General features: G+C 56.6%; 2 protein-coding genes, 2 long non-coding RNA genes and 2 gene segments (V, D, J or C); 5 read left to right on the top strand and 1 right to left on the bottom strand.

Annotated features, from left to right (window-relative positions):
* Nucleotides 1-593: 593 nt before the first annotated feature.
* VPREB3 (V-set pre-B cell surrogate light chain 3) lies at nucleotides 594-2,234 on the top strand. Its single transcript, XM_085075915.1, has 3 exons — nucleotides 594-1,299; nucleotides 1,509-1,627; nucleotides 1,876-2,234. Exons 2-3 carry the CDS (start codon nucleotides 1,579-1,581, stop codon nucleotides 2,202-2,204), a joined length of 378 nt encoding a protein of 125 aa, XP_084932041.1. The 5' UTR covers nucleotides 594-1,299; nucleotides 1,509-1,578; the 3' UTR covers nucleotides 2,205-2,234.
* A 1,712-nt stretch (nucleotides 2,235-3,946) lies between these two features.
* LOC146430326 (uncharacterized) lies at nucleotides 3,947-8,615 on the bottom strand. Its single transcript, XR_014855338.1, has 2 exons — nucleotides 8,522-8,615; nucleotides 3,947-5,157 (listed from the first exon to the last, which is right to left on the bottom strand). It is a non-coding gene; the product is annotated as an uncharacterized LOC146430326 (long non-coding RNA).
* LOC146430321 (immunoglobulin lambda-1 light chain-like) overlaps nucleotides 4,869-26,353 on the top strand; it is a 28,892-nt gene continuing 7,407 nt past the window's right edge. The window contains exons 1-4 of one of the 9 annotated variants that reach the window (XM_085075911.1): nucleotides 4,869-4,947; nucleotides 5,082-5,154; nucleotides 8,522-8,564; nucleotides 11,876-12,047. In XM_085075911.1, coding sequence (XP_084932037.1) covers nucleotides 4,902-4,947; nucleotides 5,082-5,154; nucleotides 8,522-8,564; nucleotides 11,876-12,047 — 334 coding nt within the window. In that variant the 5' untranslated portion in view covers nucleotides 4,869-4,901. Of the gene's footprint in view, nucleotides 4,948-5,081; nucleotides 5,158-5,620; nucleotides 5,715-6,346; nucleotides 6,396-8,521; nucleotides 8,565-11,829; nucleotides 12,048-26,353 lie in introns of all 9 variants that reach the window. The other 8 variants (XM_085075906.1, XM_085075909.1, XM_085075912.1 and 5 more) reach the window with 8 other exon arrangements.
* LOC146430325 (Ig lambda chain V-1 region-like) lies at nucleotides 13,857-16,023 on the top strand. The segment is given in 4 exon segments: nucleotides 13,857-13,863; nucleotides 14,412-14,617; nucleotides 15,821-15,949; nucleotides 16,015-16,023. Coding segments are annotated over 4 exon segments (351 nt in total).
* Nucleotides 17,140-19,131, top strand: LOC146430324 (Ig lambda chain V-1 region-like). The segment is given in 5 exon segments: nucleotides 17,140-17,165; nucleotides 17,261-17,337; nucleotides 17,472-17,620; nucleotides 18,717-18,899; nucleotides 19,108-19,131. Coding segments are annotated over 5 exon segments (459 nt in total).
* Nucleotides 22,755-23,212, top strand: LOC146430323 (uncharacterized). Its single transcript, XR_014855337.1, has 2 exons — nucleotides 22,755-22,926; nucleotides 23,061-23,212. It is a non-coding gene; the product is annotated as an uncharacterized LOC146430323 (long non-coding RNA).

Below are 26,353 nucleotides of genomic sequence, written 5' to 3'. Positions count from 1 at the left end.
GACACCACAGCAAAACTCCAGCCTTGGATGGGCTTTGGAGCTGATTTGGTGCAGCTGTGGCTGCATGACCTTGCTCTAGTCTGGCTCTAATAAATCTGATAGAGCAGGTTTGCCCAGATGGGCTCAGGTGAGACACAGCCAGGCTTTGCTGTATGTGCCAGGACTGCTGTGTGGCACCACATCCCCTGGCAGGGGCACACCAGCCCTTGCTGCCCTCCTGCCCCACAGTCCAGCTGTGCCAGGTGCTGTGGGGCCCTGTCAGGTCTAACCAGCCCCTCGCTGCTGCAGGTGGGGCTCTGCTCAATTACAGCTGCTCTGACTGACCCAGAATGCAGAAGCCAGAGGGTCCACTAGAGCTCTGCAGGTGGACCAGAGTGCAGAGTGAGAGCCCAGCTTCCTGCATCACATCCTTGGGTGATGGTGCATCTTCCTCCTCAGGACCTGCCTGTGCCAGAGACACAATGCTGGGGAGTTCTGAAAAAGCAGGGCTCTGCCTCAGAGCTCCATTTTCCCTCTGAGCCAGAGTGCACATGGGCAGTCATGTTGGGACCCACTTGCAAACCCCTTTGGCTCAGAGACACTGTGGGTGCTGCAGAGGGAGGGAAGGGGCTGTCCCTGGATGGTGATGAGGTGACACTGGCAGGGGCTGAGCCTGCCCGTGCAGGGCAGGAGACACTCAGTTATGACAAGTGTCTGCTGACCACACTGCTGAGAAGGACAGCCTGGGCTGGTGGCCATGTGACACGGTGTCTCTGGATGCTGTGACAGGTGTCACAGACAGGAGGGCTTCACGCCTGCTGAGCTGGTGGCCTTTGGCTGTAACGGTCTGCTGTCCTTCCGCACGAGGCACCAGCTGTGCTGCAGCCATCTCTGCACCAGCTCCCTTGGGAAATGCCTTCTGCCCTGGAGACCTCACCAGCCACCCCACCATGGCTGCCCATGGCTGCTGCTCCTGAGGTGGCCCTGGTGAAGCGGCAGCACCCTTGGCACCATCAGCAGCTCCCAGCCCCTGCTGCAGGTTATGCTGTGACCTTGCCAAGTTTGCTGTCACAGCGATGGAGCTGCATGAAAGGAGCAGCAATTTTCCTTATGTTGCTTCTGTGATGAGACAGCTGCTGAGGGATTCTGGCACCTCCCATTTTCCATTCTCCCTGCTGGCCCCCAGCCTGCTGCCTCCACAGGGCATCCTTGGCATGGAGCAGCTCAGGCTCCTGGCCTCCTGTGTGCCTGGCAGCAGAGGGCCTGAGTGTGAGACCCCAGGGAAACCTCTTTGCTCCCCTCCATCACCAAGGAGAGATGGTTAGTGATGGTGCCCCAGTGTCCAGGGCAGGGAGTGGTGGGATGGACTGTATCGGTGCAGCTGAAGGAAATGGCCTGGGGTGAAGGTGGGTGCTGAGCAATGCTCTCACCCCCTCCCTGAAGCCCAGCTGCAGCAGAGCGAGCAGCCCTGGGGAGCAGAGTCCCTGAGCCCCCTGTGTCATTTACATACGTCCCACTGGTGCCCACAGCACAGCGACCTCAGTTTGTGTAGCACCCCAGACCCTCTCTGAAACAGCCTCCCTTCCTCTGCCGCCTGCCATGGCCCCAGGCTTCATGGTCCTGCTCCTGCTGGGGACGATGGGCACAGGTAAGGGTGGTGTGGCCGAGTTAGCTCTGCCTGGGGGGGCACTGCAGGGTGGTGGGCAGGATTGGGCTGGGCTGTTCATGGGGAGGTTGGTTTGAATAGGGCATTTTGCTCCAAGGCTCTGTGGTGTGATGAGCGGGATGGTGGTTGGGTAATGGCATTGCCTCAAGGGAGCTGAGGGACATTTTGGGGCTGAGGGTGGTGGGGGACACAGCTCAGCCCATCAGTAACTTTATCCTTGGTGCGTGCAGCTTGCAGGGCTCAGCCCGTGCTGACCCAGCCAAGCTCCGTGTTCGTGCTGCCCGGGCACACAGCTCGGCTGCCCTGCACCCTGAGCCCCCAGTACAACATCAGCCAGTTCGGCATCTCCTGGTACCAGCAGCGCCCGGGGCACTCCCTCAGGTATCTGCTCTATTACAACTCCGAGCGGGACAAGCACAAACCTGCCATGACTCCCGACCGCTTCTCTGCCACCAAAGACCTCGCCAGCAATGCCTGCATCCTCGCCATCGCATCCGCCCGCCAGGAGGACAACGGCACCTATTACTGCTCCCTGTCACCTGCCTTCAAATGGTTCTAGAAACGGCGAACAAAAGCTTTCCGCGCTTTCCTTGGCGGCCCTGATGTGCTCTCGGCAGGGAGAGCAGCAGCCCTGGGAGGGATGGGAAAAGCCCTCCTTGCACGCTTGAGCAGGACCAGCAGCGCTGCCTCGTGCTGGGGAGTGCAGCAACTCCTCTGTGTCCCCAGGTGTCCCGCATGGGGCACCGCACAGCCCGATGGGGCACGAGGCGGGCAGGGCTGCTGCAGCGGGAGGATGGGTGACCGGGCAGGGCCTGGCTTTGCGGGGCTGTGCCAGCACGGGCACACGGGGCGCTGACCCGCGCGGGGCTCCCGCAGCGCTTGGCTCACCGGCTGGCAATAAAGGCTAATGCTCGCCCAGGGCTCGTGTCGTGTGTTGCTGCGCCAGCCGGGCGGCAGGGGGCGCTGTTTCCCCCGGCGGATCTCTCGGGCCGGGCGGAGCTGCCAGCCAGCCTGGAGCAGCGCCTCGGGCCGGGCAGCCAGAGCCCGCCACGGCGCCTGAGGGGACAGGGAGCGCGTAGCCCCGCGGGCACCTCCGGGTGCTTGATAACCACGTTTTCCCACACAGAGATGAACGATTTCCCCATAGAACTCCCACAGAACTCCGGAAAACACCGGGCTGCCCGCACTGCGCATGCTCAGTACGACGCGCGCACTGGGGCGGCCGTTAGGACCCAGCGGGGGCGCTGGCGTCACGTGGGGGGCGGCCGGCTCTGCCATAGGCTCGGGGAGGACAGACGCAGACACGTCACTGCCTGGTTAGCTCAGTGCGCACCAGGACCCCGTGGCGGCCGGAGCGTGCCGGGCTGGGAGCGGCGGCAGGGCTGCCCGCGGCGCTGCCCTGCTGGTGTGCTCAGGCTGTGCAGAGCCAGTGTCCACAGGGGAGACACAGGAGTGCCCCGACTGCATCCGAATAAACGGAGAGATACGCCATACCCCCTGCGGTCTCTGTCGCGGTGTTGCAGGACGCAGCCTCCTTTTATCGTAAATTCCGGGCCGCATGTTGCCCCTTCTTTTCCCCGTTGGCTGAGGTGCTAGGAAAGTACAGCGTTCCCGAACCGCCTACCGCGTATTCCCCCCGAACACATCATTTCCCTCAAAGTTCAGAAGTTCCGGCTGTCTGGGTTCTGCAATAGGCTTTACACGCACCCATTTGTCCTATTACCCCAAAGTTCAGGCCTTCAAACTGTCTGGGTTCTTTAACAAACTTGCGGCTCTATGAGACATCTATGTTCGTGGAGACATCAAGACCCATTAAAAAGACATTAACACCAGTTTCTCCTCTAGACCGCCACCCATCGAGTTGTTTGTAAAGACATTAGCACCCATCTTTCCTATCAGTCTGCAGTGCTTCCACAGACTGGAGTGCCCTGGGGCGCAGCAGGGTGTGTGGTGCTGTGGGTTTGCGCTGTTCTATTGAGTAACGTGGGCTAAAGCTCTCTGTTTCCTCCCGGTATGTGCCGAGTTGGTGTTAGGGAACATCACATCCTGCACCGGCACACTGCTCTGCCGGTGAAATTCAACGATCTGCTGTAAAGCAGCCACGACCCTTTACTGCTGGTGACCTATTTATCTTGGTTCCCAACCAGAACCTGAAGCAGAAGACACAGCTGATTAAAGGAAAGAGGCCTGTGGAAAAATTCTGTGACTGAGGATGAGCTGATGTGTTCCTGGTTTATGAGAGTTGCAGACAGTGGCAGTAGCTGGGCACTGGATTGTGTAAAGCACACATAGGTTAATAAATTCTTATCTTCATATAACTGCATCTTGTTCATTATTTTTGTAAAAAGGTGAAGATCAGCTTGAATTTGGTGTAAGGGGGCTCCAAGGGCTAAAAGGAAGCTGCTGTTTGCTTCCTGAGATGCAGATGTAAACCAATTCAGGTTCCGTCGGAGATGCCAAGGACTTCAACATGCGGGCAGACCCATCCTGCCTCCTTCATTGGAGCAGTGTGAAATGGCAGAGGTAAGTCTGGCAAGGGTGGTGTGGAGAGTCTGTGCAGGTGTGTGAGGCTGGCCAGGCTGGGCACTTGCCCAGCTGCTTCAGAGGCTGCAGGATGCAGAGCCCTTCTATTCCCCGTGGTGCTGCTGACACGGGGGAGCATCCCTGGTACTGGGGCAGTGCCTGCAGTGTGGGAGCTGTGGCAGCTCAGGGCTGGTGAGGGGCCATGGGCTTGGCTGGGGCCGCTGCATGTGCTGAGCCCAGCTCAGGAGCCCCTGTGTGGGAAGGGAGCGGCTGGAGGAGCTGAGCTGCCGCAGGGGATGCAGGGTGGGTGGGTGACACCAGGGTCACAGGCCTGGTGAAGGTGGCTGCAGAGCACACGTTGGCAAGGCAGGGTAGAAAAGTGTTCCTGCTATCACTTGACATGGATCTTGGCTCAGGTAGAGGGGCCTTTCCCAGACACCTCAATCCAGCCAAGTGGAGTCCTGTGGCTCCTGAGAGACACCAGCTTGTGGTGTCATCGCATGGAGAAGGACTTGTTTTTCCCAGCTGAATGGACAAGGGAGCAGATGGCCTGGAGTGATCTTGCTGCATTGGTGGGCAAGGGAGAAGGGGAGCAGTGGGACAGGAGCTATCAGGAAATGTTGGGGCCATGTTTCCATGGAAGGTCTGTTGGGTGGGCAGGCATGTAAGAGAGTGTTGGGTGCCACAGCCTAGCCCCATCAGTGTGAGGACATGGAGCTGGTGGGATCATGCCATGTTCTGGGCCCCTCCTCACCTCTTGGTGCTCACCCACAGCTCAGGTGCCATGGCCAGACTCTCTGTACCTGGATGGGGCCTTTGGGCACAGAGGCCACATCCCCCTGCCCAGGCAGGTCTGTGACCCTGGAACACTGACTGCTTCCCATATTCTCCTCTCTCTTCTCTCCCCCTCCAGGTTCCCTGGTCCAGGCAGCACTGAGTCAGCCATCCTCGGTGTCAGCCAACGTGGGAGAGACGGTCAGGATCACCTGCTCTGGCATGGACACCAAAAAAAATACACTGGCTGGTTCCAGCAGAAGGTCCCTGGTGGTGGCCCTGTCACTGTGATCAATAAAGACACCCAGAGACCCTCGGGCATCCCTTCGCGATTCTCCGGCTCTGTATCCAGCTCCACAGCAACATTAACCATCACTGGGGTCCAAGCCGAGGATGAGGCTGTCTATTTCTGTGGTAGCTATGACAGCAGCAGTGATGCTGGTCAAGGTCCACAGCACAGCCCCATCAGTGTGAGGACATGGAGCTGCTGGAATTGAACCACGGCCTGGGCCCCTCCCCTCTCTAATGCTCACCCACAGCTCAGGTGCCATGGCCAGACTCGCTGTGCCTGGATGGGGTCTCTGGGCCCAGGGGTCACGTCCTGCTGCTCAGGCAGGTCTGTGCCCCTGGGACACTGACTGACCCCCATCTTCTCCCCTCTCTTCTCTCCCTCTCCAGGTTCCCTGGTCCAGGCAGCAGTGAGTCAGCCATCCTCGGTGTCAGCCAACGTGGGAGAGACCGTCAGGATCACCTGCTCCGGGGGTAGCAGCTTGTTTGGCAGCTACTATTATGGCTGGTTCCAGCAGAAGGTCCCTGGCAGTGCCCCTGTCACTGTGATCTACAACAATGATCAGAGACCCTCGGGCATCCCTTCGCGATTCTCCGGATCCAAGTCCGACACCACAGGCACCTTAACCATCACTGGGGTCCAAGCCGAGGATGAGGCTGTCTATTTCTGTGGTAGCTATGAAGGCAGCAGCAGCAGCGGCTGTGGTGTGTGGTGACAATGAATAATAGAAAGTGAGAGAGACTCGAAAACCAGGGGAAAAATTGTAGCCTTTCTCCCTGGCAGCTCTTGGTGTAGCTGTGTCCCCCTCAGCCTCTTGCTACTGATGACCATGTCCTCCTGTGCTGCCAGAGCTGCTCCTGTGCAGCTGTTCTGCAATGGGCTAGTCTTTGCTCCTCAAATGAGACTAGTAGCCATGTCACCATGTCGCTGTCTGTTCTGTCCTTGACTGTTGTGTTCCCTCTAACATTGCCCAGGCAGGTCTGTGCTCCTGGGGCACTGACTGATCCCCTCTTACCACCTCTCTTCTCTCCTTCTGCACATGCCCTGGTGAAGGCAGTGCTGAGTCAGCAGCCATTCTCAGTATCAGCCAACGTGGCAGAGACTGTCAGGATCACCTGCTCCAGGGATAGCAGCTGGTATGGCTATGGCTGGTATCAGCAGAAGGTCCCTGGCAGTGGCCTTGTCACTTTGATCTACCACAATACCAACAGACCCTCAGGCATCCCTTCATGATTCTCCGGATCCACATCTGGCACCACGAGCACATTAACCATCACTGGGGCCCAAGCTGAGGACAAGGCTGTCTATTTCTGTGGTGGTGCTGACAGCAGCAGTGGCACCTGGTATGGTGACACAGAGAGATGTGGAAATGAGTTACAGAGGACTTAAAAATGGAGTTTCTCTGCTCTTTCTACCAGGGCTGAGAAGGGCTATGGGGTTGAGGCAGCTTTGTGTCCCCTCTCCATGGCTATTGGCTGTGAATGGCCTCCTGCTTGGCCCATGATCTGCAGGAGGTGACTCTAGGGCTGTGCAGTGCCTGGCATTTCCTTGCCATCACCTGCATTTCCACCCCACCACCCCATGCTGCTGCTGGTCACATCCTCTTGCTCTGCCAGGTCTCCTCATGGGGTCCCAGGGCTCAGGCCTTGGGCTCTGTCTGGGGCAGTGGTCCCTCTGTTCCATCAGGACATTTTGGCACTGGAGCCCCATCCTGCAGGTCAGAAAGGGCTGTCCTGGGGCAGCGAGGGACCCCCTCTTTCCCTTCTCCTTCTCCACATTCCCTGGTCTAGGTAATGTTGCTAAGCCAGCTGTCCTTGGTGTCATCCACTGTGGGAGAGACTGTCAGGATCACCTGCTCCAGGGGTAGCAGCAGCTATAGCTGGTCCCAGCAGATGTCCCTGTCACTAAGCTCTGTGATAGCACCAAGAGACACTCAGTGGTGCTGGTCCCTGCCAGTTCAGGGCTGATGCCCACTCATCTCTGGTGACACCAACTGTGCCAAAGGGCCCTGTGTCTGTGTGAGAGGCTTTCCCCTGTGAGCACAGGCTGCCGTGGCCAGGGTGCCACACAGAACTCCTGCTGGTTGTGGCCACGGCTGGTGGAAGCTGTGGCAGGGGTGAGAGGCAGCAGGGGCAGAGTCCCGTGCTGGGCTCTACTCTCAGTTCCTCTAGTGCTGTCCCTGAGGCCCTTCTTGTCCCCACACGGTGTCAGTGTGGCCCCACTGCACAGTGCTGAGGCTCACGGGGCAGGCAAGAGGCAAAGGGGCTGTGGACAGCCAGGTGCCAGTGGGTACCAGCCTGGCTGAGCAGAGCAGTCCCACAGGCTCCTTTGGCAGCTGCTGTGGGCTGTGCTGTGGGCAGGGAGCAGAGGGGCTGCCCCTGGCTGGACAAGAGTGGAGGTGCTATGTGCTCCTGATTGGTACAAACCCCAGCCCAGCTCTACCCACAGCTGCTGCAAAGCTGCTGGAGACCCCCAGCTCACTTAGAATTTGGAGGAACTAGCGGCTTGGTTTTTCCTGACTGTTGTGGAGCCTTTATGCCCCTGGTCTTGGTGTGGTTCCCATTCCCTTTCAAAGCCCCATTTCTCTGCTCCCCAATTGTCTTGTGGCAATTCAGAGAGGCCCAGGGTGGCAGCCTCGTTTGAAGCAGGATGTGGTTTACCCAGCTGCTCTATCCCTGCTGCTGATCAGGGCCCATGGTGCCCTGGGACCAGGAGGCACCAAGCAGCTTTGGGTGCTCCAGGGCAGGTGGATGTGTCCACCTGCCCAGGTAGGGCTGTCACCTGCCCTGTGCACAGGAGCTCCTGGTGCAGTGGAGCCATGGTCCTACTGGGCAGGAAAAGCCTGGGAGTGGTGCCTGGCTGACCTGAAAGCAACTGCAAGATCAACCATCAAGACCACCTGCTCCGGTGGCAACGACTAGTATAGCTGGTTCCAGCAGAAGGTCCCTGGCAGTGCCCCTGTCACTGTGATCTATGGTAGTACCAACAGACCTTCGGGCATCCCTTTGCGATTCTCCGGATCCTGGTCTGGCTCCACAGGCACATTAACCATCACTGGGGTCCAAGCCGAGGACGAGGCTGTCTATTTCTGTGGTAGTGTTGACAGCAGCAGTGATGCTGCACAGAGCCACAGAGCAATGGAGAAGTGCTACAAAAGCCTCCCAGCTCAGTTAGCTGACCCAGATCTGCTCCCCTTTCTCCTCTCCCTCTCCAGGTTCCCTAGTCCAGGTAGCAGCAGTGAGTCAGCCATCCTCGGTGTCAGCCAATGTGGGAGAGACTGTTAGGATCACCTGCTCTGGGAGCAGCAACAGCTATGGCTGGTTCCAGCAGAAGGTCCCTGGCAGTGCTCCTGTCACTGTGATCTATGTTAATAACAACAGACCCTCGGGAATCCCTTCGCGATTCTCTGGATCCACATCTGGCACCATGGGCACCTTAACCATTACTGGGGTCCAAGCCGAGGATGAGGCTGTCTACTTCTGTGGTGGCACTGACAGCAGCAGTTATGCTGCCAGTGGCACAGAGCATTGTTGAAGTGGCACAAAAACCTTCTATGTGGCAGAGTTCACTGAGGAGTCCCTACTGTTCCAATATCACTCATCAGGTTAGAGATGCCTTCCTGACTGAACCCCATCTTCTCTCATCTCCTTCTCCAGCTCCCATGGCCCAGGCAGTATTGCCAAGTCAGCCATCCTTTGTGTCATCCAACCTCAGAGAAATCAAAAAGATCAGCTGCTCTGGCCTTAGCAGTAGCTGGACTTATGCTGGCTGGTCAAAGCAGAGGGTTGCTGGCAGTGCCTCTGCCACTAGAGCAACAACATCTGTCATGTATGCCTTCACAATTTTCCTTGTCTGGCTCCACAGCCAAAAAAGCAGCATGAAATGGCAGAGGCAGGTCTGGCAAGGGTGGTGTGGAGAGTCTGTGCAGGTGTGTGAGGCTGGCCAGGCTGGGCACTTGCCCAGCTGCTTCAGAGGCTGCAGGATGCAGAGCCCTTCTATTCCCCGTGGTGCTGCTGACACGGGGGAGCATCCCTGCTACTGGGGCAGTGCCTGCAGTGTGGGAGCTGTGGCAGCTCAGGGCTGTTGAAGGGCCATGGGCTTGGCTGTGGCAACTGCATGTGCTGAGCCCTGCACAGAAGCCCCTGCGTGGGAAGGGAGCAGCTGGAGGAGCTGATCTTGGCTAAGGTCGAGGGGCCTTTGCTCAGGTACCTCAATCCAACCAAGTGTAGTCGTGTGGCTTCTGAGAGACACTGTCTTGTCTTGTCCTGGCATGGAGCTGGCATTGTTTTTCTCAGCTGAGTGCCCAAGGAAACAGGTGGCCTGGAGTGATCTTGCTGCAATGGTGGGCAAAGGAGAATGGGAGCAGTGGGACAGGAGCTGTCAGGAGATGTTGGAGTCACATTTCCATGAAGGGTCTGTGGCGGGTGGTCAGGCACGTAAGAGGGTGTTGCGTGCCACAGTGTGAGGACATGGAGCTGGTGGGATCGTGCTGTCACCTGGACCCCTCCTCACCTCTTGGTGCTCACCCACAGCTCAGGTGCCATGGCCAGACTTGCCGAACCTGGACAAGTCCTTTGGGCACAGAGGCCCTGTCCCCCTGCCCAGGCAGGTCTGTGCCCCTGGAACACTGACTGATTCCCATCTTCTCCTCTCTCCTCTCTCTCTCCAGGTTCCCTGGTCCAGGCCGCGGTGAGTCAGCCGTCCTCCGTGTCAGCCAACGTGGGAGAGACCGTCAGGATCACCTGCTCTGGCGTTAGCAGCAGCTATGCTTATGCTGGCTGGTTCCAGCAGAAGATCTGGTAGTGGCCCTGTCACTGTAATCTACAACAGCAATAAGAGACCCTCAGGCATCCCTTTGCGATTCTCCGGATCTGCATCCGGCTCCACGGCCACATTAACCATCACTGGGGTCCAAGCCGAGGACGAGGCTGTGTATTTCTGTGGTAGCTGGGACAGCAGCAGTGGCAGCTATGGTGAGTGGGAACAATGAGTACCTGGAAGTGAGAAAGACTCCAAAACCAGAGGAAGGATTTTGGCCCTTCTATGTCCTGGCTGGATGTGCAGCTGAGGCAAATTCCTGTCCTTTCTGTATGGCCACAGCAGGGAATGTCCTCTCTTTCTTGTTGCAGAGATCAGGAGAGGACTTTGCAGCTGGGACCCATTGTCCTGGTCCCTACAAAGCTCTTGGTGTAGCTGTGTCCCCCTCAGCCTCTTGCTGATGTTGACCATGTCCTCCTGTGCTGCCTGAGCTCTTCCTGTGCAGCTGCTCTGCAATGGGCTGGTCTCCACTCCTGAAAAGTTGCTGTGACCATGTCCCTGTCTGTTCTGTCCTTGACTGTTGTGTTCCCTCTAACCTTGTCGAGTCCGGTCTGTGCTCCTGAGAGACTGGCTGATCCCCTCTTATCTCCTCTCTCCCTCTCCAGGTTCCCTGGACCAGGCAGCACTGAGTCGGCCATCCTCACTTTCAGCCAATGTGGCAGGTCAAGATCACCTGCTCCGGTGGCAGTGGCTGGCATTGCTGGCACCAGCAGAAGGTCCCTGGCAGTGCCCCTGTCACTGTGATCTATGCTAGTACCAACAGACCCTCGGGCATCCCTTCGCGATTCTCCGGATCCTGGTCTGGCTCCACACACACATTAACCATCACTGGGGTCCAAGCCGAGGACGAGGCTGTCTATTTCTGTGGTAGTGTTGACAGCAGCAGTGATGCTACATAGAGCCACAGAGCAATGGAGAAGTGAAACAAAAGCCTCCCAGCTCAGCTGTCTCTTACAGTCCCAGGACTGTCCCCATCCTCTGTCTTTTGAGGAAGGGATGATCTCCCAGCAGCCCTGCCCCTGCACGAGGCTCAAGGGCCAAGGTCCCGCTGCTCTCCTCAGGTGGTGCCCAAGGCCCTGCCACTGCCTCCCTGCCCAGCTCCCAGCTCAGTTGTGCCACGAGCCTCTGGACATCACCCCAGGGGGCTCAGCCTTGTGGCCCCAGCCCTGAGATGTGGGGATATGCCATGGGCCAGGGAGCTGGACCAAAGCTTTGCTTTTAAAGCCTGGGAAGGGACATTTCCCTTGGCTGGAAGAGCTCTGGGGTCATGAGTGATGCTGCTGGGGCAGATCAGAGCTGGTCAAGGGATGCTGTGTTGTGCTGCAAGAGGAGCTTCCAGGTTAAGGCTGCATTGGCTGTGATTACTCAGTCCTGGCCCACAGGGCTCATGTTCAGCCTATGCAGGAGCCCTCGAGCACCTCTGGCCCTCAGGGAAGCCCTGGGGAATATCCCACTATGACCCCACAACAGAAATGAGCCTGAACCCATCCCCATCCTGCGTCGCCTGAGCAGGTGACAGCTGGCTGACCTTGTCCCCCTACTCATCATGTTATTCATCCCTGGTGCAGGTGTCCTGGCCAGACTCAGAGTCACCAGCTGGGGACTTTGATTGCAGGGGCCCTATCCCTGTCCCACTGCCTCAGGAGATCTGTGTTCTCAGGTCACTGAATCAGCCCATCTTCTCCCCTCTCTCCTCTCACTCTCCAGGTTCCCTGGTCCAGGCAGCAGTGAGTCAGGCATCCTCACTGTCAGCCAACATGGGAGAGACGGTCAGGATCACCTGCTCCAGGAGCAGCTATGGCTACTATGGCTGGCACCAGCAGAAGGTCCCTGGCAGTGGCCCTGTCACTGTGATCTACCAGAATGACAAGAGACCCTCGGGCATCCCTTCGCGATTCTCCGGATCTGCATCTGGCTTCACAGGCACCTTAACCATCACTGGGGTCCAAGCCGAGGACGAGGCTGTCTATTTCTGTGCTAACTGGGACAGCAGTGGTGCTGGTATATTGGCATTGATTTTCAAGTGAGGCACAGAGAAATTAAAAACTGAGGTTTTCTGTTCTTCTTATGGCCAAGCAGAGTTGCAGATGTGGGACTGGAGCAAGTTTTTTCTCCTCTGCATGACCACAGCTCTGAATTTCACCCATTTTGTGTCCTAGAGAGTGGGAGGTGCCTTTGGGGCTGGGAAAATCATTCTCCTTGTCCCTACAGAACTAATGTCTTTGGCTTCTACTCCACTAAGACTGACTAGTAATGACCATGTTGTCTGGCTGCTGCCTCTGTGCTGGGATACCTGGGCCTGGGTTCTGCTCCACAATTGTGCCTGTGGCCATTTTCCATGTCTGTTCTCCTCTGACTGTTGTATTCCCCACAACTTATCTGGGCAGGTCTGTGCCTCTGGAACACTGACAGACTCCCATTTCATCTCCCTCTTCTCTCCCTCTCCAGGTTCCCTGGTCCAGGCCGCGGTGAGTCAGCCATCCTCAGTGTCAGCCAACGTGGGAGAGACTATCAGGATCACCTGCTCCACTAGCAGTGGCAGCTATGGCTGGTACCAGCAGAAGGTCCCTGGTAGTGGCCCTGTCACTGTGATCTACTGGAATGATGAGAGACCCTCGGGCATCCCTTCGCGATTCTCCGGATCTGCATCCGGCTCCACGGCCACATTAACCATCACTGGGGTCCAAGCCGAGGACGAGGCTGTCTATTTCTGTGGTAGCTGGGACAGCAGCAGTGGCAGCTATGGTGAGTGGGAACAATGAGTACCTGGAAGTGAGAAAGACTCCAAAACCAGAGGAAGGATTTTGGCCCTTCTATGTCCTGGCTGGATGTGCAGCTGAGGCAAATTCCTGTCCTTTCTGTATGGCCACAGCAGGGAATGTCCTCTCTTTCTTGTTGCAGAGATCAGGAGAGGACTTTGCAGCTGGGACCCATTGTCCTGGTCCCTACAAAGCTCTTGGTGTAGCTGTGTCCCCCTCAGCCTCTTGCTGATGTTGACCATGTCCTCCTGTGCTGCCTGAGCTGCTCCTGTGCAGCTGCTCAGCAATGGGCTAGTCTCTGCTCCTCAAATGCTCCTGTCACCATGTCCCTGTCTGTTCTGTCCTTGACTGTTGTATTCCCTGTAACCTTGTCCAGTCGGGTCTGTACCCCTGAGAGACTGGCTGACCGCCCTCTTCTCCTGTTTCTCCCTCTCCAGGTTCCCTGGTCCAGGCAGCGCTGAATCAGCCATCCTCGGTGTCAGCCAACGTGGGAGAGACTGTCAGGATCACCTGCTCTGGGAGCTACAGCAACTATGGCTGGTACCAGCAGAAGGTCCCTGGCAGTGGCCCTGTCACTGTGATCTACTGGAATGATGAGAGACCCTCGGGCATCCCTTCATGATTCTCTGGATCTAAGTCCATCTCTGGGGGCACATTAACCATCACTGGGGTCCAAGCCGAGAACGGGGCTGTCTATTTCTGTGGTGCTGACAGCAGTGCTGGTCAGCATCGGGGAGTCCCCAGCTCCACCATTCTGTCTCCTCTTGCTGCTGCCATTGCTCCTTGCACAGCCCTCATGCCCTGATTTCTGTCTTTGTCTCTGGGCCTCTCCATCTCATCTTGAGGCCTTTGGGCACAGGGTCTACGTCCCCCTGCCCAGGCAGGTCTGTGCCCCTGTAACACTGACTGACCCCCATCTTCTACCCTCTTTCCTCTCTCTCTCCAGGTTCCCTGGTCCAGGCAGCAGTGAGTCAGCCATCCTCAGTGTCAGCCAATGTGGGAGAGACCGTCAGGATCACCTGCTCCGGGGGTAGCAGCTACAGCGACTATGGCTGGTATCAGCAGAAGGTCCCTGGCAGTGCCCCTGTCACTGTGATCTATGATGACAACAGGAGTCCCTCAGTTATCTCTTTACTGTTCTCCGTCTCTGGGGGCATGTTAACCATCACTGGGGTCCAAGTTGTTTATTTCTGTGGTGACTATGACAGCAGTTATGTTGGTGTAATGAAAATGACAGATTTACAAATGAGATACAGAGGAAATAAAAATGGAGTTTTACTGTTCTCATCGCCAAGAAGAGTAGTGGAAGTGAGGCTGGGGCAGGTTTTTGTCTCCTCTGCTTGACAATGGCTACAAATGTACCCCCTTTTGTGTCCTACAGCACTGCAGGTGACTTTGTGGCTGGGGATCATTGTCCTGGTCTCTACAAACTTCATGGTGTGGCTTTATCCCCCATCCCACTCCCTCTTGCTATTGATGACCTCATCCTCCTGCTGCTGCCAGAGGTACCTCTGTGCTGGGATACCTTAAGGTGCACTGGGCTTGGCTCTGCTCCTCAAATTCACTGCTGGCTGTGGTTGCACCCATTTTCCTCTGACTATAGCACTCCCCACCCCCTGCCCAGGAAAGAGCCATGTTCCTGGAACACTGGGGGTGCCCCTCTTCTCCCCTCTCTCTTGTCCTACTCCACATTCCCTGGTCCAAGCAGGATCACTGAGTCAGCCATCCTCGGTGTCAGCCAACGTGGGAGAGATGGTCAAGATCACCTGCTCCAGGGGTAGTGGTGGCTATGGCTGGTTCCAGCAGAAAGTTCCTGGCAGTGCCCCTCTCACTGTGATCTATGACAGCTCAAAGAAACCCTCAGTGGTGCTGGAGGGCATTGAAGTGACATGGGTCCAAGTAGTGAAGAGCTGTGGTGTGGCTACTCATTCCTGCCCTCAAAATGTCACGTCCTGTGGTTGCTCAGAGGAGCTTGGACAATCCCTGTCAGGATCTCTGGACATTCTGGTCCCTGCCAGTCCCTGCCAGTTCAGGGCTGATGCCCACTCATCTCTGGTGACACCAACTGTGCCAAAGGGCCCTGTGTCTGTGTGAGAGGCTTTCCCCTGTGAGCACAGGCTGCCGTGGCCAGGGTGCCACACAGAACTCCTGCTGGATGTGGCCAGGGCTGATGGAAGCTGTGGCAGGGGTGAGAGGCAGCAGGGGCAGAGTCCCGTGCTGGGCTCTACTCTCAGTTCCTCTAGTGCTGTCCCTGAGGCCCTTCTTGTCCCCACACGGTGTCAGTGTGGCCCCACTGCACAGTGCTGAGGCTCACGGGGCAGGCAAGAGGCAAAGGGGCTGTGGACAGCCAGGTGCCAGTGGGTGCCAGCCTGGCTGAGCAGAGCAGTCCCACAGGCTCCTTTGGCAGCTGCTGTGGGCTGTGCTGTGGGCAGGGAGCAGAGGGGCTGCCCCTGGCTGGACAAGAGTGGAGGTGCTATGTGCTCCTGATTGGTACAAACCCCAGCCCAGCTCTACCCACAGCTGCTGCAAAGCTGCAGAGACCCCCAGCTCACTTAGAATTTGGAGGAACTAGCAGCTTGGTTTTCCTGGCTGTTGTGGAGCCTTTATGCCCCTGATCTTGGTGTGGTTCCCATTCCCTTTCAAAGCCCCATTTCTCTGCTCCCCAATTGTCTTGTGGCAATTCAGAGAGGCCCAGGGTGGCAGCCTCGTTTGAAGCAGGATGTGGTTTACCCAGCTGCTCTATCCCTGCTGCTGATCAGGGCCCATGGTGCCCTGGGACCAGGAGGCACCAAGCAGCTTTGGGTGCTCCAGGGCAGGTGGATGTGTCCACCTGCCCAGGTAGGGCTGTCACCTGCCCTGTGCACAGGAGCTCCTGGTGCAGTCGGGCCATGGTCCTACTGGGCAGGAAAAGCCTGGGAGTGGTGCCTGGCTGACCTGAGAGCAACTGCAAGACCAACCATCAAGACCACCTGCTCCGGTGGCAACGACTAGTATAGCTGGTTCCAGCAGAAGGTCCCTGGCAGTGCCCCTGTCACTGTGATCTATGCTAGTACCAACAGACCCTCGGGAATCCCTTCGCGATTCTCGGGATCCCAGTCTGGCTCCACAGGCACATTAACCATCACTGGGGTCCAAGCCCCAGTTAGCAAAAGGTCAGCTCAGTTAGCTGACCCAGATCTGCTCCCCTTTCTCCTCTCCCTCTCCAGGTTCCCTAGTCCAAGTAGCAGCAGTGAGTCAGCCATCCTCGGTGTCAGCCAATGTGGGAGAGACTGTTAGGATCACCTGCTCTGGGAGCAGCAACAGCTATGGCTGGTTCCAGCAGAAGGTCCCTGGCAGTGCTCCTGTCACTGTGATCTATGTTAATAACAACAGACCCTCGGGAATCCCTTCGTGATTCTCCGGATCCACATCTGGCACCATGGGCACCTTAACCATTACTGGGGTCCAAGCCGAGGATGAGGCTGTCTACTTCTGTGGTGGCACTGACAGCAGCAGTTATGCTGCCAGTGGCACAGAGCATTGTTGAAGTGGCACAAAAACCTTCTATGTGGCAGAGTTCACTGAGGAGTCCCTACTGTTCCAATATCACTCATCAGGTTAGAGATGCCTTCCTGACTGAACCCCATCTTCTCTCATCTCCTTCTCCAGCTCCCATGGCCCAGGCAGTATTGCCAAGTCAGCCATCCTTTGTGTCATCCAACCTCAGAGAAATCAAAAAGATCAGCTGCTCTGGCCTTAGCAGTAGCTGGACTTATGCTGGCTGGTCAAAGCAGAGGGTTGCTGGCAGTGCCTCTGCCACTAGAGCAACAACATCTGTCATGTATGCCTTCACAATTTTCCTTGTCTGGCTCCACAGCCAAAAAAGCAGCATGAAATGGCAGAGGCAGGTCTGGCAAGGGTGGTGTGGAGAGTCTGTGCAGGTGTGTGAGGCTGGCCAGGCTGGGCACTTGCCCAGCTGCTTCAGAGGCTGCAGGATGCAGAGCCCTTCTATTCCCCGTGGTGCTGCTGACACGGGGGAGCATCCCTGCTACTGGGGCAGTGCCTGCAGTGTGGGAGCTGTGGCAGCTCAGGGCTGTTGAAGGGCCATGGGCTTGGCTGTGGCAACTGCATGTGCTGAGCCCTGCACAGAAGCCCCTGCGTGGGAAGGGAGCAGCTGGAGGAGCTGATCTTGGCTAAGGTCGAGGGGCCTTTGCTCAGGTACCTCAATCCAACCAAGTGTAGTCGTGTGGCTTCTGAGAGACACTGTCTTGTCTTGTCCTGGCATGGAGCTGGCATTGTTTTTCTCAGCTGAGTGCCCAAGGAAACAGGTGGCCTGGAGTGATCTTGCTGCAATGGTGGGCAAAGGAGAATGGGAGCAGTGGGACAGGAGCTGTCAGGAGATGTTGGAGCCACATTTCCATGAAGGGTCTGTGGCGGGTGGTCAGGCACATAAGAGGGTGTTGCGTGCCACAGTGTGAGGACATGGAGCTGGTGGGATCGTGCTGTCACCTGGGCCCCTCCTCTCCCCACAGTGCTCACCCACAGCTCAGGTGCCATGACCAGACTTGCTGAACCTGGACAGGTCCTTTGGGCACAGAGGCCCTGTCCCCCTGCCCAGGCAGGTCTGTGCCCCTGGAATACTGACTGACTCACATCTTCTCCTCTCTCTTCTCTGCCCCTCCAGGTTCCCTGGTCCAGGCAGCACTGAGTCAGCCATCCTCGGTGTCAGCCAATGTGGGAGAGACGGTCAGGATCACCTGCTCTGGCATTAGCAGCAGCTATGCTTATGCTGGCTGGTATCAGCAGAAGGTCCCTGGCAGTGCCCCTGTCACCGTGATCTACAACAGCAACAACAGACCCTCAGGCATCCCTTTGCGATTCTCCAGATCTCCATCCAGCTTCACGGCCACATTAACCATCACTGGGGTCCAAGCCCAGGACAAGGCTGTCTATTTCTGTGGTAGTGATGACAGCAGTGGTACTGGTGTAGTTGAAGAAAACAAGAAGTAATGGGGTGTGGCTAGCACAGGTTTTTCCCATGAGAAATTTTCTTGTGTTTTATAAATAAAGATAAAGTTTGGATGTTGTTGGAACAGTGTCCCAGAACTTGGGCAGTGCAGGCCTGGCCAATCAGGCCTGGGGGAAGGCTTCGGACTGACCAATCTGGGTGACTTTTGAGAACTCTATATATGTGATGAAATCAAAACAATAAAGGTCATTCCTTCTTGCCACTGAGAACTGGTGCTTTCATTACTCTGCTAGCTGCTCAACAGCGACAATGGGGAAGTGAGACATACTACCTGGTGTCAAGAGAGAAAGGGTTTGAGCCATTTTTTCGTCATGGCCAAACAAAGCTGTCATAGTCGACTTGAGGCAGGCCCCTGTCCCCTGCCAAGGACATGACTGTCCATGACAAGGCACAGGAGGTGACTCTTTCCCCTGTCCCTGTAATAGGAATGGCACTGCCTCATCCCCAGTCCTGTTGCCTTTTGCTTTGGGCTTTCCCTTCCTGCTGCTGCTGCTGAAGCTGCCTTCATTGCTCTGGGCCAGATTCTCCCATGTTTCTGTAGCCATGACCAGGTCCCTTTCCTTCAGAGAGCAGCTCTGCTGCTGCCAGCTCTCCTTCCAGGCCCATGTTTCTCTAATCTTCCTCTCTGTCTTGAGGCTGTGTGTCCCAATGGGGCACCAGAACCACTGGGCACAGGGGCACTGTTGTACTGCCTGGGCAGCATTGTGCTCTTGGGGCAATGGCTGACCCTTCTGGTGTTCCCCCTCTCCCTCCTGAGGCTCCCTGACTTAAGCAGGATCACTGAGTCAGCCATCCTCAGTGTCATTCAACAAGGGTGAAACTGTCAGGAACACCTGCTCTGGGAGCAGCAACAACTATGGCTGGCACCAGCAGAAGGTCCCTGGCAGTGGCCCTGTCACTGTGATCTATCTTAATGACAAGAGACCCTCGGGCATCCCTTCACGATTCTCCGGATCCAGGTCTGGCTCCACGGGCACATTAACCATCACTGGGGTCCAAGCCGAGGACGAGGCTGTCTATTTCTGTGGTAGCTATGACAGCAGCAGTGATGCTGGTCAAGGTCCACAGCACAGCCCCATCAGTGTGAGGACATGGAGCTGCTGGAATTGAACCACGGCCTGGGCCCCTCCCCTCTCTAATGCTCACCCACAGCTCAGGTGCCATGGCCAGACTCGCTGTGCCTGGATGGGGTCTCTGGGCCCAGGGGTCACGTCCTGCTGCTCAGGCAGGTCTGTGCCCCTGGGACACTGACTGACCCCCATCTTCTCCCCTCTCTTCCCTCCCTCTCCAGGTTCCCTGGTCCAGGCAGCAGTGAGTCAGCCATCCTCGGTGTCAGCCAACGTGGGAGAGACCGTCAGGATCACCTGCTCCGGGGGTAGCAGCTTGTTTGGCAGCTACTATTATGGCTGGTTCCAGCAGAAGGTCCCTGGCAGTGCCCCTGTCACTGTGATCTACAACAATGATCAGAGACCCTCGGGCATCCCTTCGCGATTCTCCGGATCCAAGTCCGACACCACAGGCACCTTAACCATCACTGGGGTCCAAGCCGAGGATGAGGCTGTCTATTTCTGTGGTAGCTATGAAGGCAGCAGCAGCAGCAGCTATGGTGTGTGGTAGCTATGAATAATAGAAAGTGAGAGAGACTCAAAAACCAGAGGAAAAATTGTAGCCTTTCTCCCTCCTGGCAGCTCTTGGTGTAGCTGTGTCCCCCTCAGCCTCTTGCTACTGATGACCATGTCCTCCTGTGCTGCCAGAGCTGCTCCTGTGCAGCTGTTCTGCAATGGGCTAGTCTTTGCTCCTCAAATGAGACTAGTAGCCATGTCACCATGTCGCTGTCTGTTCTGTCCTTGACTGTTGTGTTCCCTCTAACATTGCCCAGGCAGGTCTGTGCTCCTGGGGCACTGACTGATCCCCTCTTACCACCTCTCTTCTCTCCTTCTGCACATGCCCTGGTGAAGGCAGTGCTGAGTCAGCAGCCATTCTCAGTATCAGCCAACGTGGCAGAGACTGTCAGGATCACCTGCTCCAGGGATAGCAGCTGGTATGGCTATGGCTGGTATCAGCAGAAGGTCCCTGGCAGTGGCCCCGTCACTTTGATCTACCACAATACCAACAGACCCTCAGGCATCCCTTCATGATTCTCCGGATCCACATCTGGCACCACGAGCACATTAACCATCACTGGGGCCCAAGCTGAGGACAAGGCTGTCTATTTCTGTGGTGGTGCTGACAGCAGCAGTGGCACCTGGTATGGTGACACAGAGAGATGTGGAAATGAGTTACAGAGGACTTAAAAATGGAGTTTCTCTGCTCTTTCTACCAGGGCTGAGAAGGGCTATGGGGTTGAGGCAGCTTTGTGTCCCCTCTCCATGGCTATTGGCTGTGAATGGCCTCCTGCTTGGCCCATGATCTGCAGGAGCTGACTCTGGGGCTGTGCAGTGCCTGGCATTTCCTTGCCATCACCTGCATTTCCACCCCACCACCCCATGCTGCTGCTGGTCACATCCTCTTGCTCTGCCAGGTCTCCTCATGGGGTCCCAGGGCTCAGGCCTTGGGCTCTGTCTGGGGCAGTGGTCCCTCTGTTCATCAGGACATTTTGGCACTGGAGCCCCATCCTGCAGGTCAGAAAGGGCTGTCCTGGGGCAGCGAGGGACCCCCTCTTTCCCTTCTCCTTCTCCACATTCCCTGGTCTAGGTAATGTTGCTAAGCCAGCTGTCCTTGGTGTCATCCACTGTGGGAGAGACTGTCAGGATCACCTGCTCCAGGGGTAGCAGCAGCTATAGCTGGTCCCAGCAGATGTCCCTGTCACTAAGCTCTGTGACAGCACCAAGAGACACCCAGTGGTGCTGGTCCCTGCCAGTTCAGGGCTGATGCCCACTCATCTCTGGTGACACCAACTGTGCCAAAGGGCCCTGTGTCTGTGTGAGAGGCTTTCCCCTGTGAGCACAGGCTGCCGTGGCCAGGGTGCCACACAGAACTCCTGCTGGTTGTGGCCACGGCTGGTGGAAGCTGTGGCAGGGGTGAGAGGCAGCAGGGGCAGAGTCCCGTGCTGGGCTCTACTCTCAGTTCCTCTAGTGCTGTCCCTGAGGCCCTTCTTGTCCCCACACGGTGTCAGTGTGGCCCCACTGCACAGTGCTGAGGCTCACGGGGCAGGCAAGAGGCAAAGGGGCTGTGGACAGCCAGGTGCCAGTGGGTGCCAGCCTGGCTGAGCAGAGCAGTCCCACAGGCTCCTTTGGCAGCTGCTGTGGGCTGTGCTGTGGGCAGGGAGCAGAGGGGCTGCCCCTGGCTGGACAAGAGTGGAGGTGCTATGTGCTCCTGATTGGTACAAACCCCAGCCCAGCTCTACCCACAGCTGCTGCAAGGCTGCTGGAGACCCCCAGCTCACTTAGAATTTGGAGGAACTAGCGGCTTGGTTTTCCTGACTGTTGTGGAGCCTTTATGCTCCTGGTCTTGGTGTGGTTCCCATTTCCTTTCAAAGCCCCATTTCTCTGCTCCCTGGTTGTCTTGTGGTAATTCAGAGAGGCCCAGGGTGGGAGCCTTGTTTGAAGCAGGATGTGGTGCAGTGAGGCCATGGTCCTACTGAGCAGGAACAGGCTCAGGGTGGTACCTGACTGAGCTGAGAGCTCAGCAGCTGTGCTGGGGAAGGAGCAGGAAACCCAGAGCAAACTTGCTGCCTTTTGATGGGACAGAGATGCCTGCAGTGGGCTGAGGGAGCAGTACAACAGGTGCTCCAGGGAACATTGGGGACCACATGTCCATGGAGGGCCTCTGCCTGGACAGGTGGGGGCTTAAAATTGGGCCTTGGCCCACAGCACAGCCCCATCAGTGTGAGGACATGGAGGTGCTGGAATTGAACCATGGTCTGGGCCACTCCCCTCTCTAATGCTCCCCCACAGCTCAGGTGCCATGGCCAGATTCGCTGTCTCCCTGCCCAGGCAGGTCTGTGCCTCTGGGACACTGACTGACCCCCATCTTCTCCTCTCTCTTCTCTCCCTCTCTAGGTTCCCTGGTCCAGGCAGCAGTGAGTCAGCCATCCTCGGTGTCAGCCAACGTGGGAGAGACCGTCAGGATCACCTGCTCCGGTAGCAGCAGCAGCTATGGCTGGTACCAGCAGTGGCCCTGTCACTGTGATCTACTACAATGACAAGAGACCCTCGGGCATCCCTTCGCGATTCTCCGGATCTGGGTCTGGCTCCTCGAACACATTAACCATCACTGGGGTCCAAGCCGAGGACGAGGCTGTCTATTTCTGTGGTGGCTATGACAGCAGCAGTGGCAGTACCTATGGTGTGTGGTGACCTTAACCAGGCAGGTCTGTGCCCCTGGAACACTGACTGATACCTTCTTATCTCCTCTCTTCTCTCCCTCTCCAGGTTCCCTGGTCCAGGCAGTGCTGAGTCAGCCGTCCTCGGTGTCAGCCAAAGTGGGAGAGACTGTCAGGATCACTTGCTCTGGGGGTAACAGCCTCCTTGGCTATGCCTGGTTCCAGCAGAAGGTCCCTGGCAGTGGCCCTGTCACTGTCATTTACCGGAATGACAAGAGACCCTCGGGCATCCCTTCGCGATTCTCCGGCTCTGGGGGCACATTAACCATCACTGGGGTCCAAGCCGAGGACGAGGCTGTCTATTTCTGTGGTGGCACTGACAGCAGTGCTGGTTATGATTGTGGTACCCTGCAGGATGGTTGTTGTTGACCGTGGATGCTAGGGGATACTGTTTCTGAGGAATGGCTGAGGTTTGAGGACTGGATCTTCCAGAAGTGCAGATTGATAGTGCACCTGAGGCCTGTGGCTTTAGCAATCCCTGGTGGGACAAACATGTCAGGTGTGCCTCACCATAAATCCAAGAGTCTTTCTCAGTAGGTGAAGTGGGGTATGGGAAGTATCCCCTGATAAGGGACCTGAGTGGGAGATGGGGGAAAACTCACTGGCAGGATCCTGCCTTGTGAGTGGAGTCTGAATTTCATGGAGGAGCCATGGCCCAGACAGGTGGTAGCTTAAAAGCCAGACAAGGTCCACAGCACAGCCCAATCAGTGTGAGGACATGGAGCTGGTGGGATTGCACTATGGCCTGGGCCCCTCCTCTCCCCACAGTGCTCACCCACAGCTCAGGTGCCATGGCCAGACTTGCTGTGCCTGGACAGGGCCTTTGGGCAAAAGGGCCACATCCTGCTGCCCTGGGAAAGCTGTCTTCCTGGGGCAGAGATTGATCTCCTTCTTCTCCCCTCTCTCCTCTCCCTCTTCAGGTTCCCTGGTCCAGGCAGCAGTGAGTCAGCAGCCATCCTCGGTGTCAGCCAACGTGGGAGAGACAGTCAGGATCACCTGCTCAGGGGGTAGCAGCAACTATTATGGCTGGTACCAGCAGAAGGTCCCTGGCAGTTCCCCTGTCACTGTGATCTACGATAATACCAACAGACCCTCGGGCATCCCTTCGCGATTCTCCGGATCCAAGTCTGGCTCCACGGCCACATTAACCATCACTGGGGTCCAAGCCGAGGACGAGGCTGTCTATTTCTGTGGTAGCTATGAAGGCAGCGGCAGCAGCAGCTATGTTGGTAAAGCAACAAAAACAGATATTCAAATTAAGTGCAGAGGAATTAAAACTATAGATTTTCAGTCCTTCTCATGGCCAAGCAGATTTGTGGATTTGGGACTGGTACAAGTTTTTGTCTGCACAACCACAGCCATGAAAACCCTTCTTTCTCCTAGAGAACAGGAGATGACTCTGTGGCTGGGGACCATTGTCCTTGTCCCTACAAAACTCATGGTATAACTGTGTTCCCCACCTCACTGCCTCTTGTTACTAATGACCATGTCCTCCTGCACCTGCCTCTCTGCTGGGATGCCTTGGCCTGGGCTCTACTCCTCAAATATACTGGTGACCGTGTCTGGGTCCATTCTCCTCTGACTGTAGCATTTCCTGTACTGCTGCCCAGGCAGTTCTGTTCTCTTGGGGCACGGATTCACCTCTCCCTTCTCCCCTCTTTTCTCTCCCTCTCCTGCTCCAGGCAGCGTCACTGAGTCAGCTATCCTCAGTGACAGCCAATGTGGGAGAGACGGTCAGGATCACCTGCTCCGGAGCTAGTAGCAACTGGTATGGCTGGTTCCAGCAGAAGGTTCCTGGCAGTGCCCCTGTCACTGTGATCTATGCTAATACCAACAGACCCTCGGGCATCCCTTCACGATTCTCCGGATCCCAGTCTGGCTCCACAGGCACATTAACCATCACTGGGGTCCAAGCCGAGGATGAGGCTGTCTATTTCTGTGGTGGCTATGACGGCAGCAGTGATGCTCAGGGTCTTGGTGACGGTGGGGTAATTTTTTCACCCCTCTTGACTGCTGAAGTTTTCCCTGTGAGGGGAAGAGCTTCAGAGCATAGGTAGTTCCTACACCTAATGCTTGCAGCTGTTGTGGCTCCTTCTTTGCAGGGTCTTGTCTGCAATTCTGTCCTCATGCCACCTCCCATCTGGTGGCCATGGTTTGCTGAGGATGTAATGCAGCATTGCTTTGTCATGCATTATAACCACACAGAGAGTCTCACTGCCTGGGGATCCCCTGCCTTGCAGTCCCTGGTTGCTGGCCTGGATGTGGTCCCTGTTGGTCCATGTGCCTCCGACTGCCCCAGACACTGGGTGTCCAGCAGGCCATGTCCCCAGGCTGTCTGCCCTCAGTGCCTGGGATGAGGAGTGCCCCGAGGGGCAGTGAGCAGGGAGAGGGTTCAGGCTCTGGCTACAGCAATCCCTCAGGAGTGCCCACAGTGGGGGCTGCACCCAGGGTGTCACACATGTGCCTAAAGGCAGAGTTGTCCCATTGCTGTTCCCCTCTCTGGGGAGGTCTGTGCTCCTGGGTCACTGAGTGACTGCCTGTTCTTCCCTCTCTCCTCTCCCTCTCCAGGTTCCCTGGTCCAGGCAGCACTGAGTCAGCAGCCATCCTCGGTGTCAGCCAACGTGGGAGAGACGGTCAGGATCACCTGCTCAGGGGGTGGCAGCTACTATGGCTGGCATCAGCAGAAGGTCCCTGGCAGTGGCCCTGTCACTGTGATCTATGAAAACACCAAGAGACCCTCAGGCATCCCTTCGCGATTCTCCGGATCCCAGTCTGGCTCCACAGGCACATTAACCATCACTGGGGTCCAAGCTGAGGACGAGGCTGTCTATTTCTGTGGTAGCTATGACAGCAGCAGTGGCAGCTATGCTGAACAGTGACCATGAGTGGTAGGAAGTGAGACTTCCAAAGACTTCCCAGACTCCAAAACTAGAGAAAAGATTTTGACCCTTCTCCCTCCTGGCTGGCTGTGGGGCAGGTTCCTGTCCCCTCTGTACAGCCATGTCTGTGAATGTCCTTTCGGTGTCCCACAAACTGCAGGTTCTCTTGTTCTGAAGAGCATGCCCTGAAGGGCATTGTCCTTGTCCCTAGAAACATCAGTGTGGCTTTGTCCCCCACCCCACTGAATCTTGCTACTGATGACCGTGTCCTTTTGCTGCCTCTGTGCTCAGATGCTGTGGGCTGTGTCACTGTGATCTACAACAGCAACCAGAGACCCTCAGACATCCTTTCATTATTCTCTGGATCCAAGTCTGGCTCCTCAGCCATGTTAACCATCACTGGGGTCCAAGCCAAGGACAAGGCTGTCTATTTCTCTGGTGGCTGGGTCAGCAGTGGTAATGATGTAGGTGACGAAACAAGCAGTAACGGGGAAGTGAAACATACTACCTGGTGCCAAGAGAGAAAGGGTTTGAGCCATTTTTCTTCATGGCCAAACAAAGCTGTGATAGTTGAGCTGAGGCAGGTCCCTGTCCCATGCCCAAGGACACGACTGTCCATGACAAGGCACAGGAGGTGACTCTTTCCCCTGTCCCTATAATAGGAATGGCACTGCCTTATCCCCAGCCCTGTTGCCTTTTGCTTTGGGCTTCCCCCTCCTGCTGCTGCTGAAGCTGCCTTCATTGCTCTGGGCCAGGCTGGGCTCTGATTCCGCCATGTTTCTGTAGCCATGACCAGGTCCCTTTCCTTCAGAGAGCAGCTCTGCTGCTGCCAGCTCTCCTTCCAGGCCCATGGTTCTCTAGTCTTCCTCTCTGTCTTGAGGCTGTGTGTCCCACTGTGAACCACTGGGCACAGGGGCACTGTTGTACTGCCTAGGCAGCACTGTGCTCTTGGGGCAATGGCTGACCCCATCTTACTGCCTTTCATCTCTCCCTCTCCAGGCTCCCTGGCCCAGTAAGTCATCCTTGGTGCCAGCCAGCCTGGGACAAACTGTCTGGGTTATGTGCTCTGGGAGCAGCAATGAGTATGGCTGGTACCAGCAGAAGGTCCCTGGCAGTGCCCCTGTCACTGTGATCTACTGGAATGACAGGAGACCCTTGGGCATCCCTTTATGATTCTCTGGTTTTATGTCTGGCTCCAGAGGATCACTGGTGTTCAAGCTGAGGACGAGGCTGTCTATTACTGTGGTAGCTTTGTCAGCAGCAGTGCTGATCTCATGGTGACACTGAGCCACAGAAAGTGAGAACGAGTGTCAAAGAGACTGGTTTTGGCACCT

This window comes from Lichenostomus cassidix, chromosome 15, assembly GCF_008360975.1.
Source record: "Lichenostomus cassidix isolate B80296 chromosome 15, HeHo_3.0, whole genome shotgun sequence".
Classification (NCBI taxonomy): Eukaryota; Metazoa; Chordata; class Aves; order Passeriformes; family Meliphagidae; genus Lichenostomus; species Lichenostomus cassidix.
The sequence above is the reverse complement of the archived record's forward strand: the minus strand, read 5'-3'. Positions and strand labels throughout refer to the sequence as shown.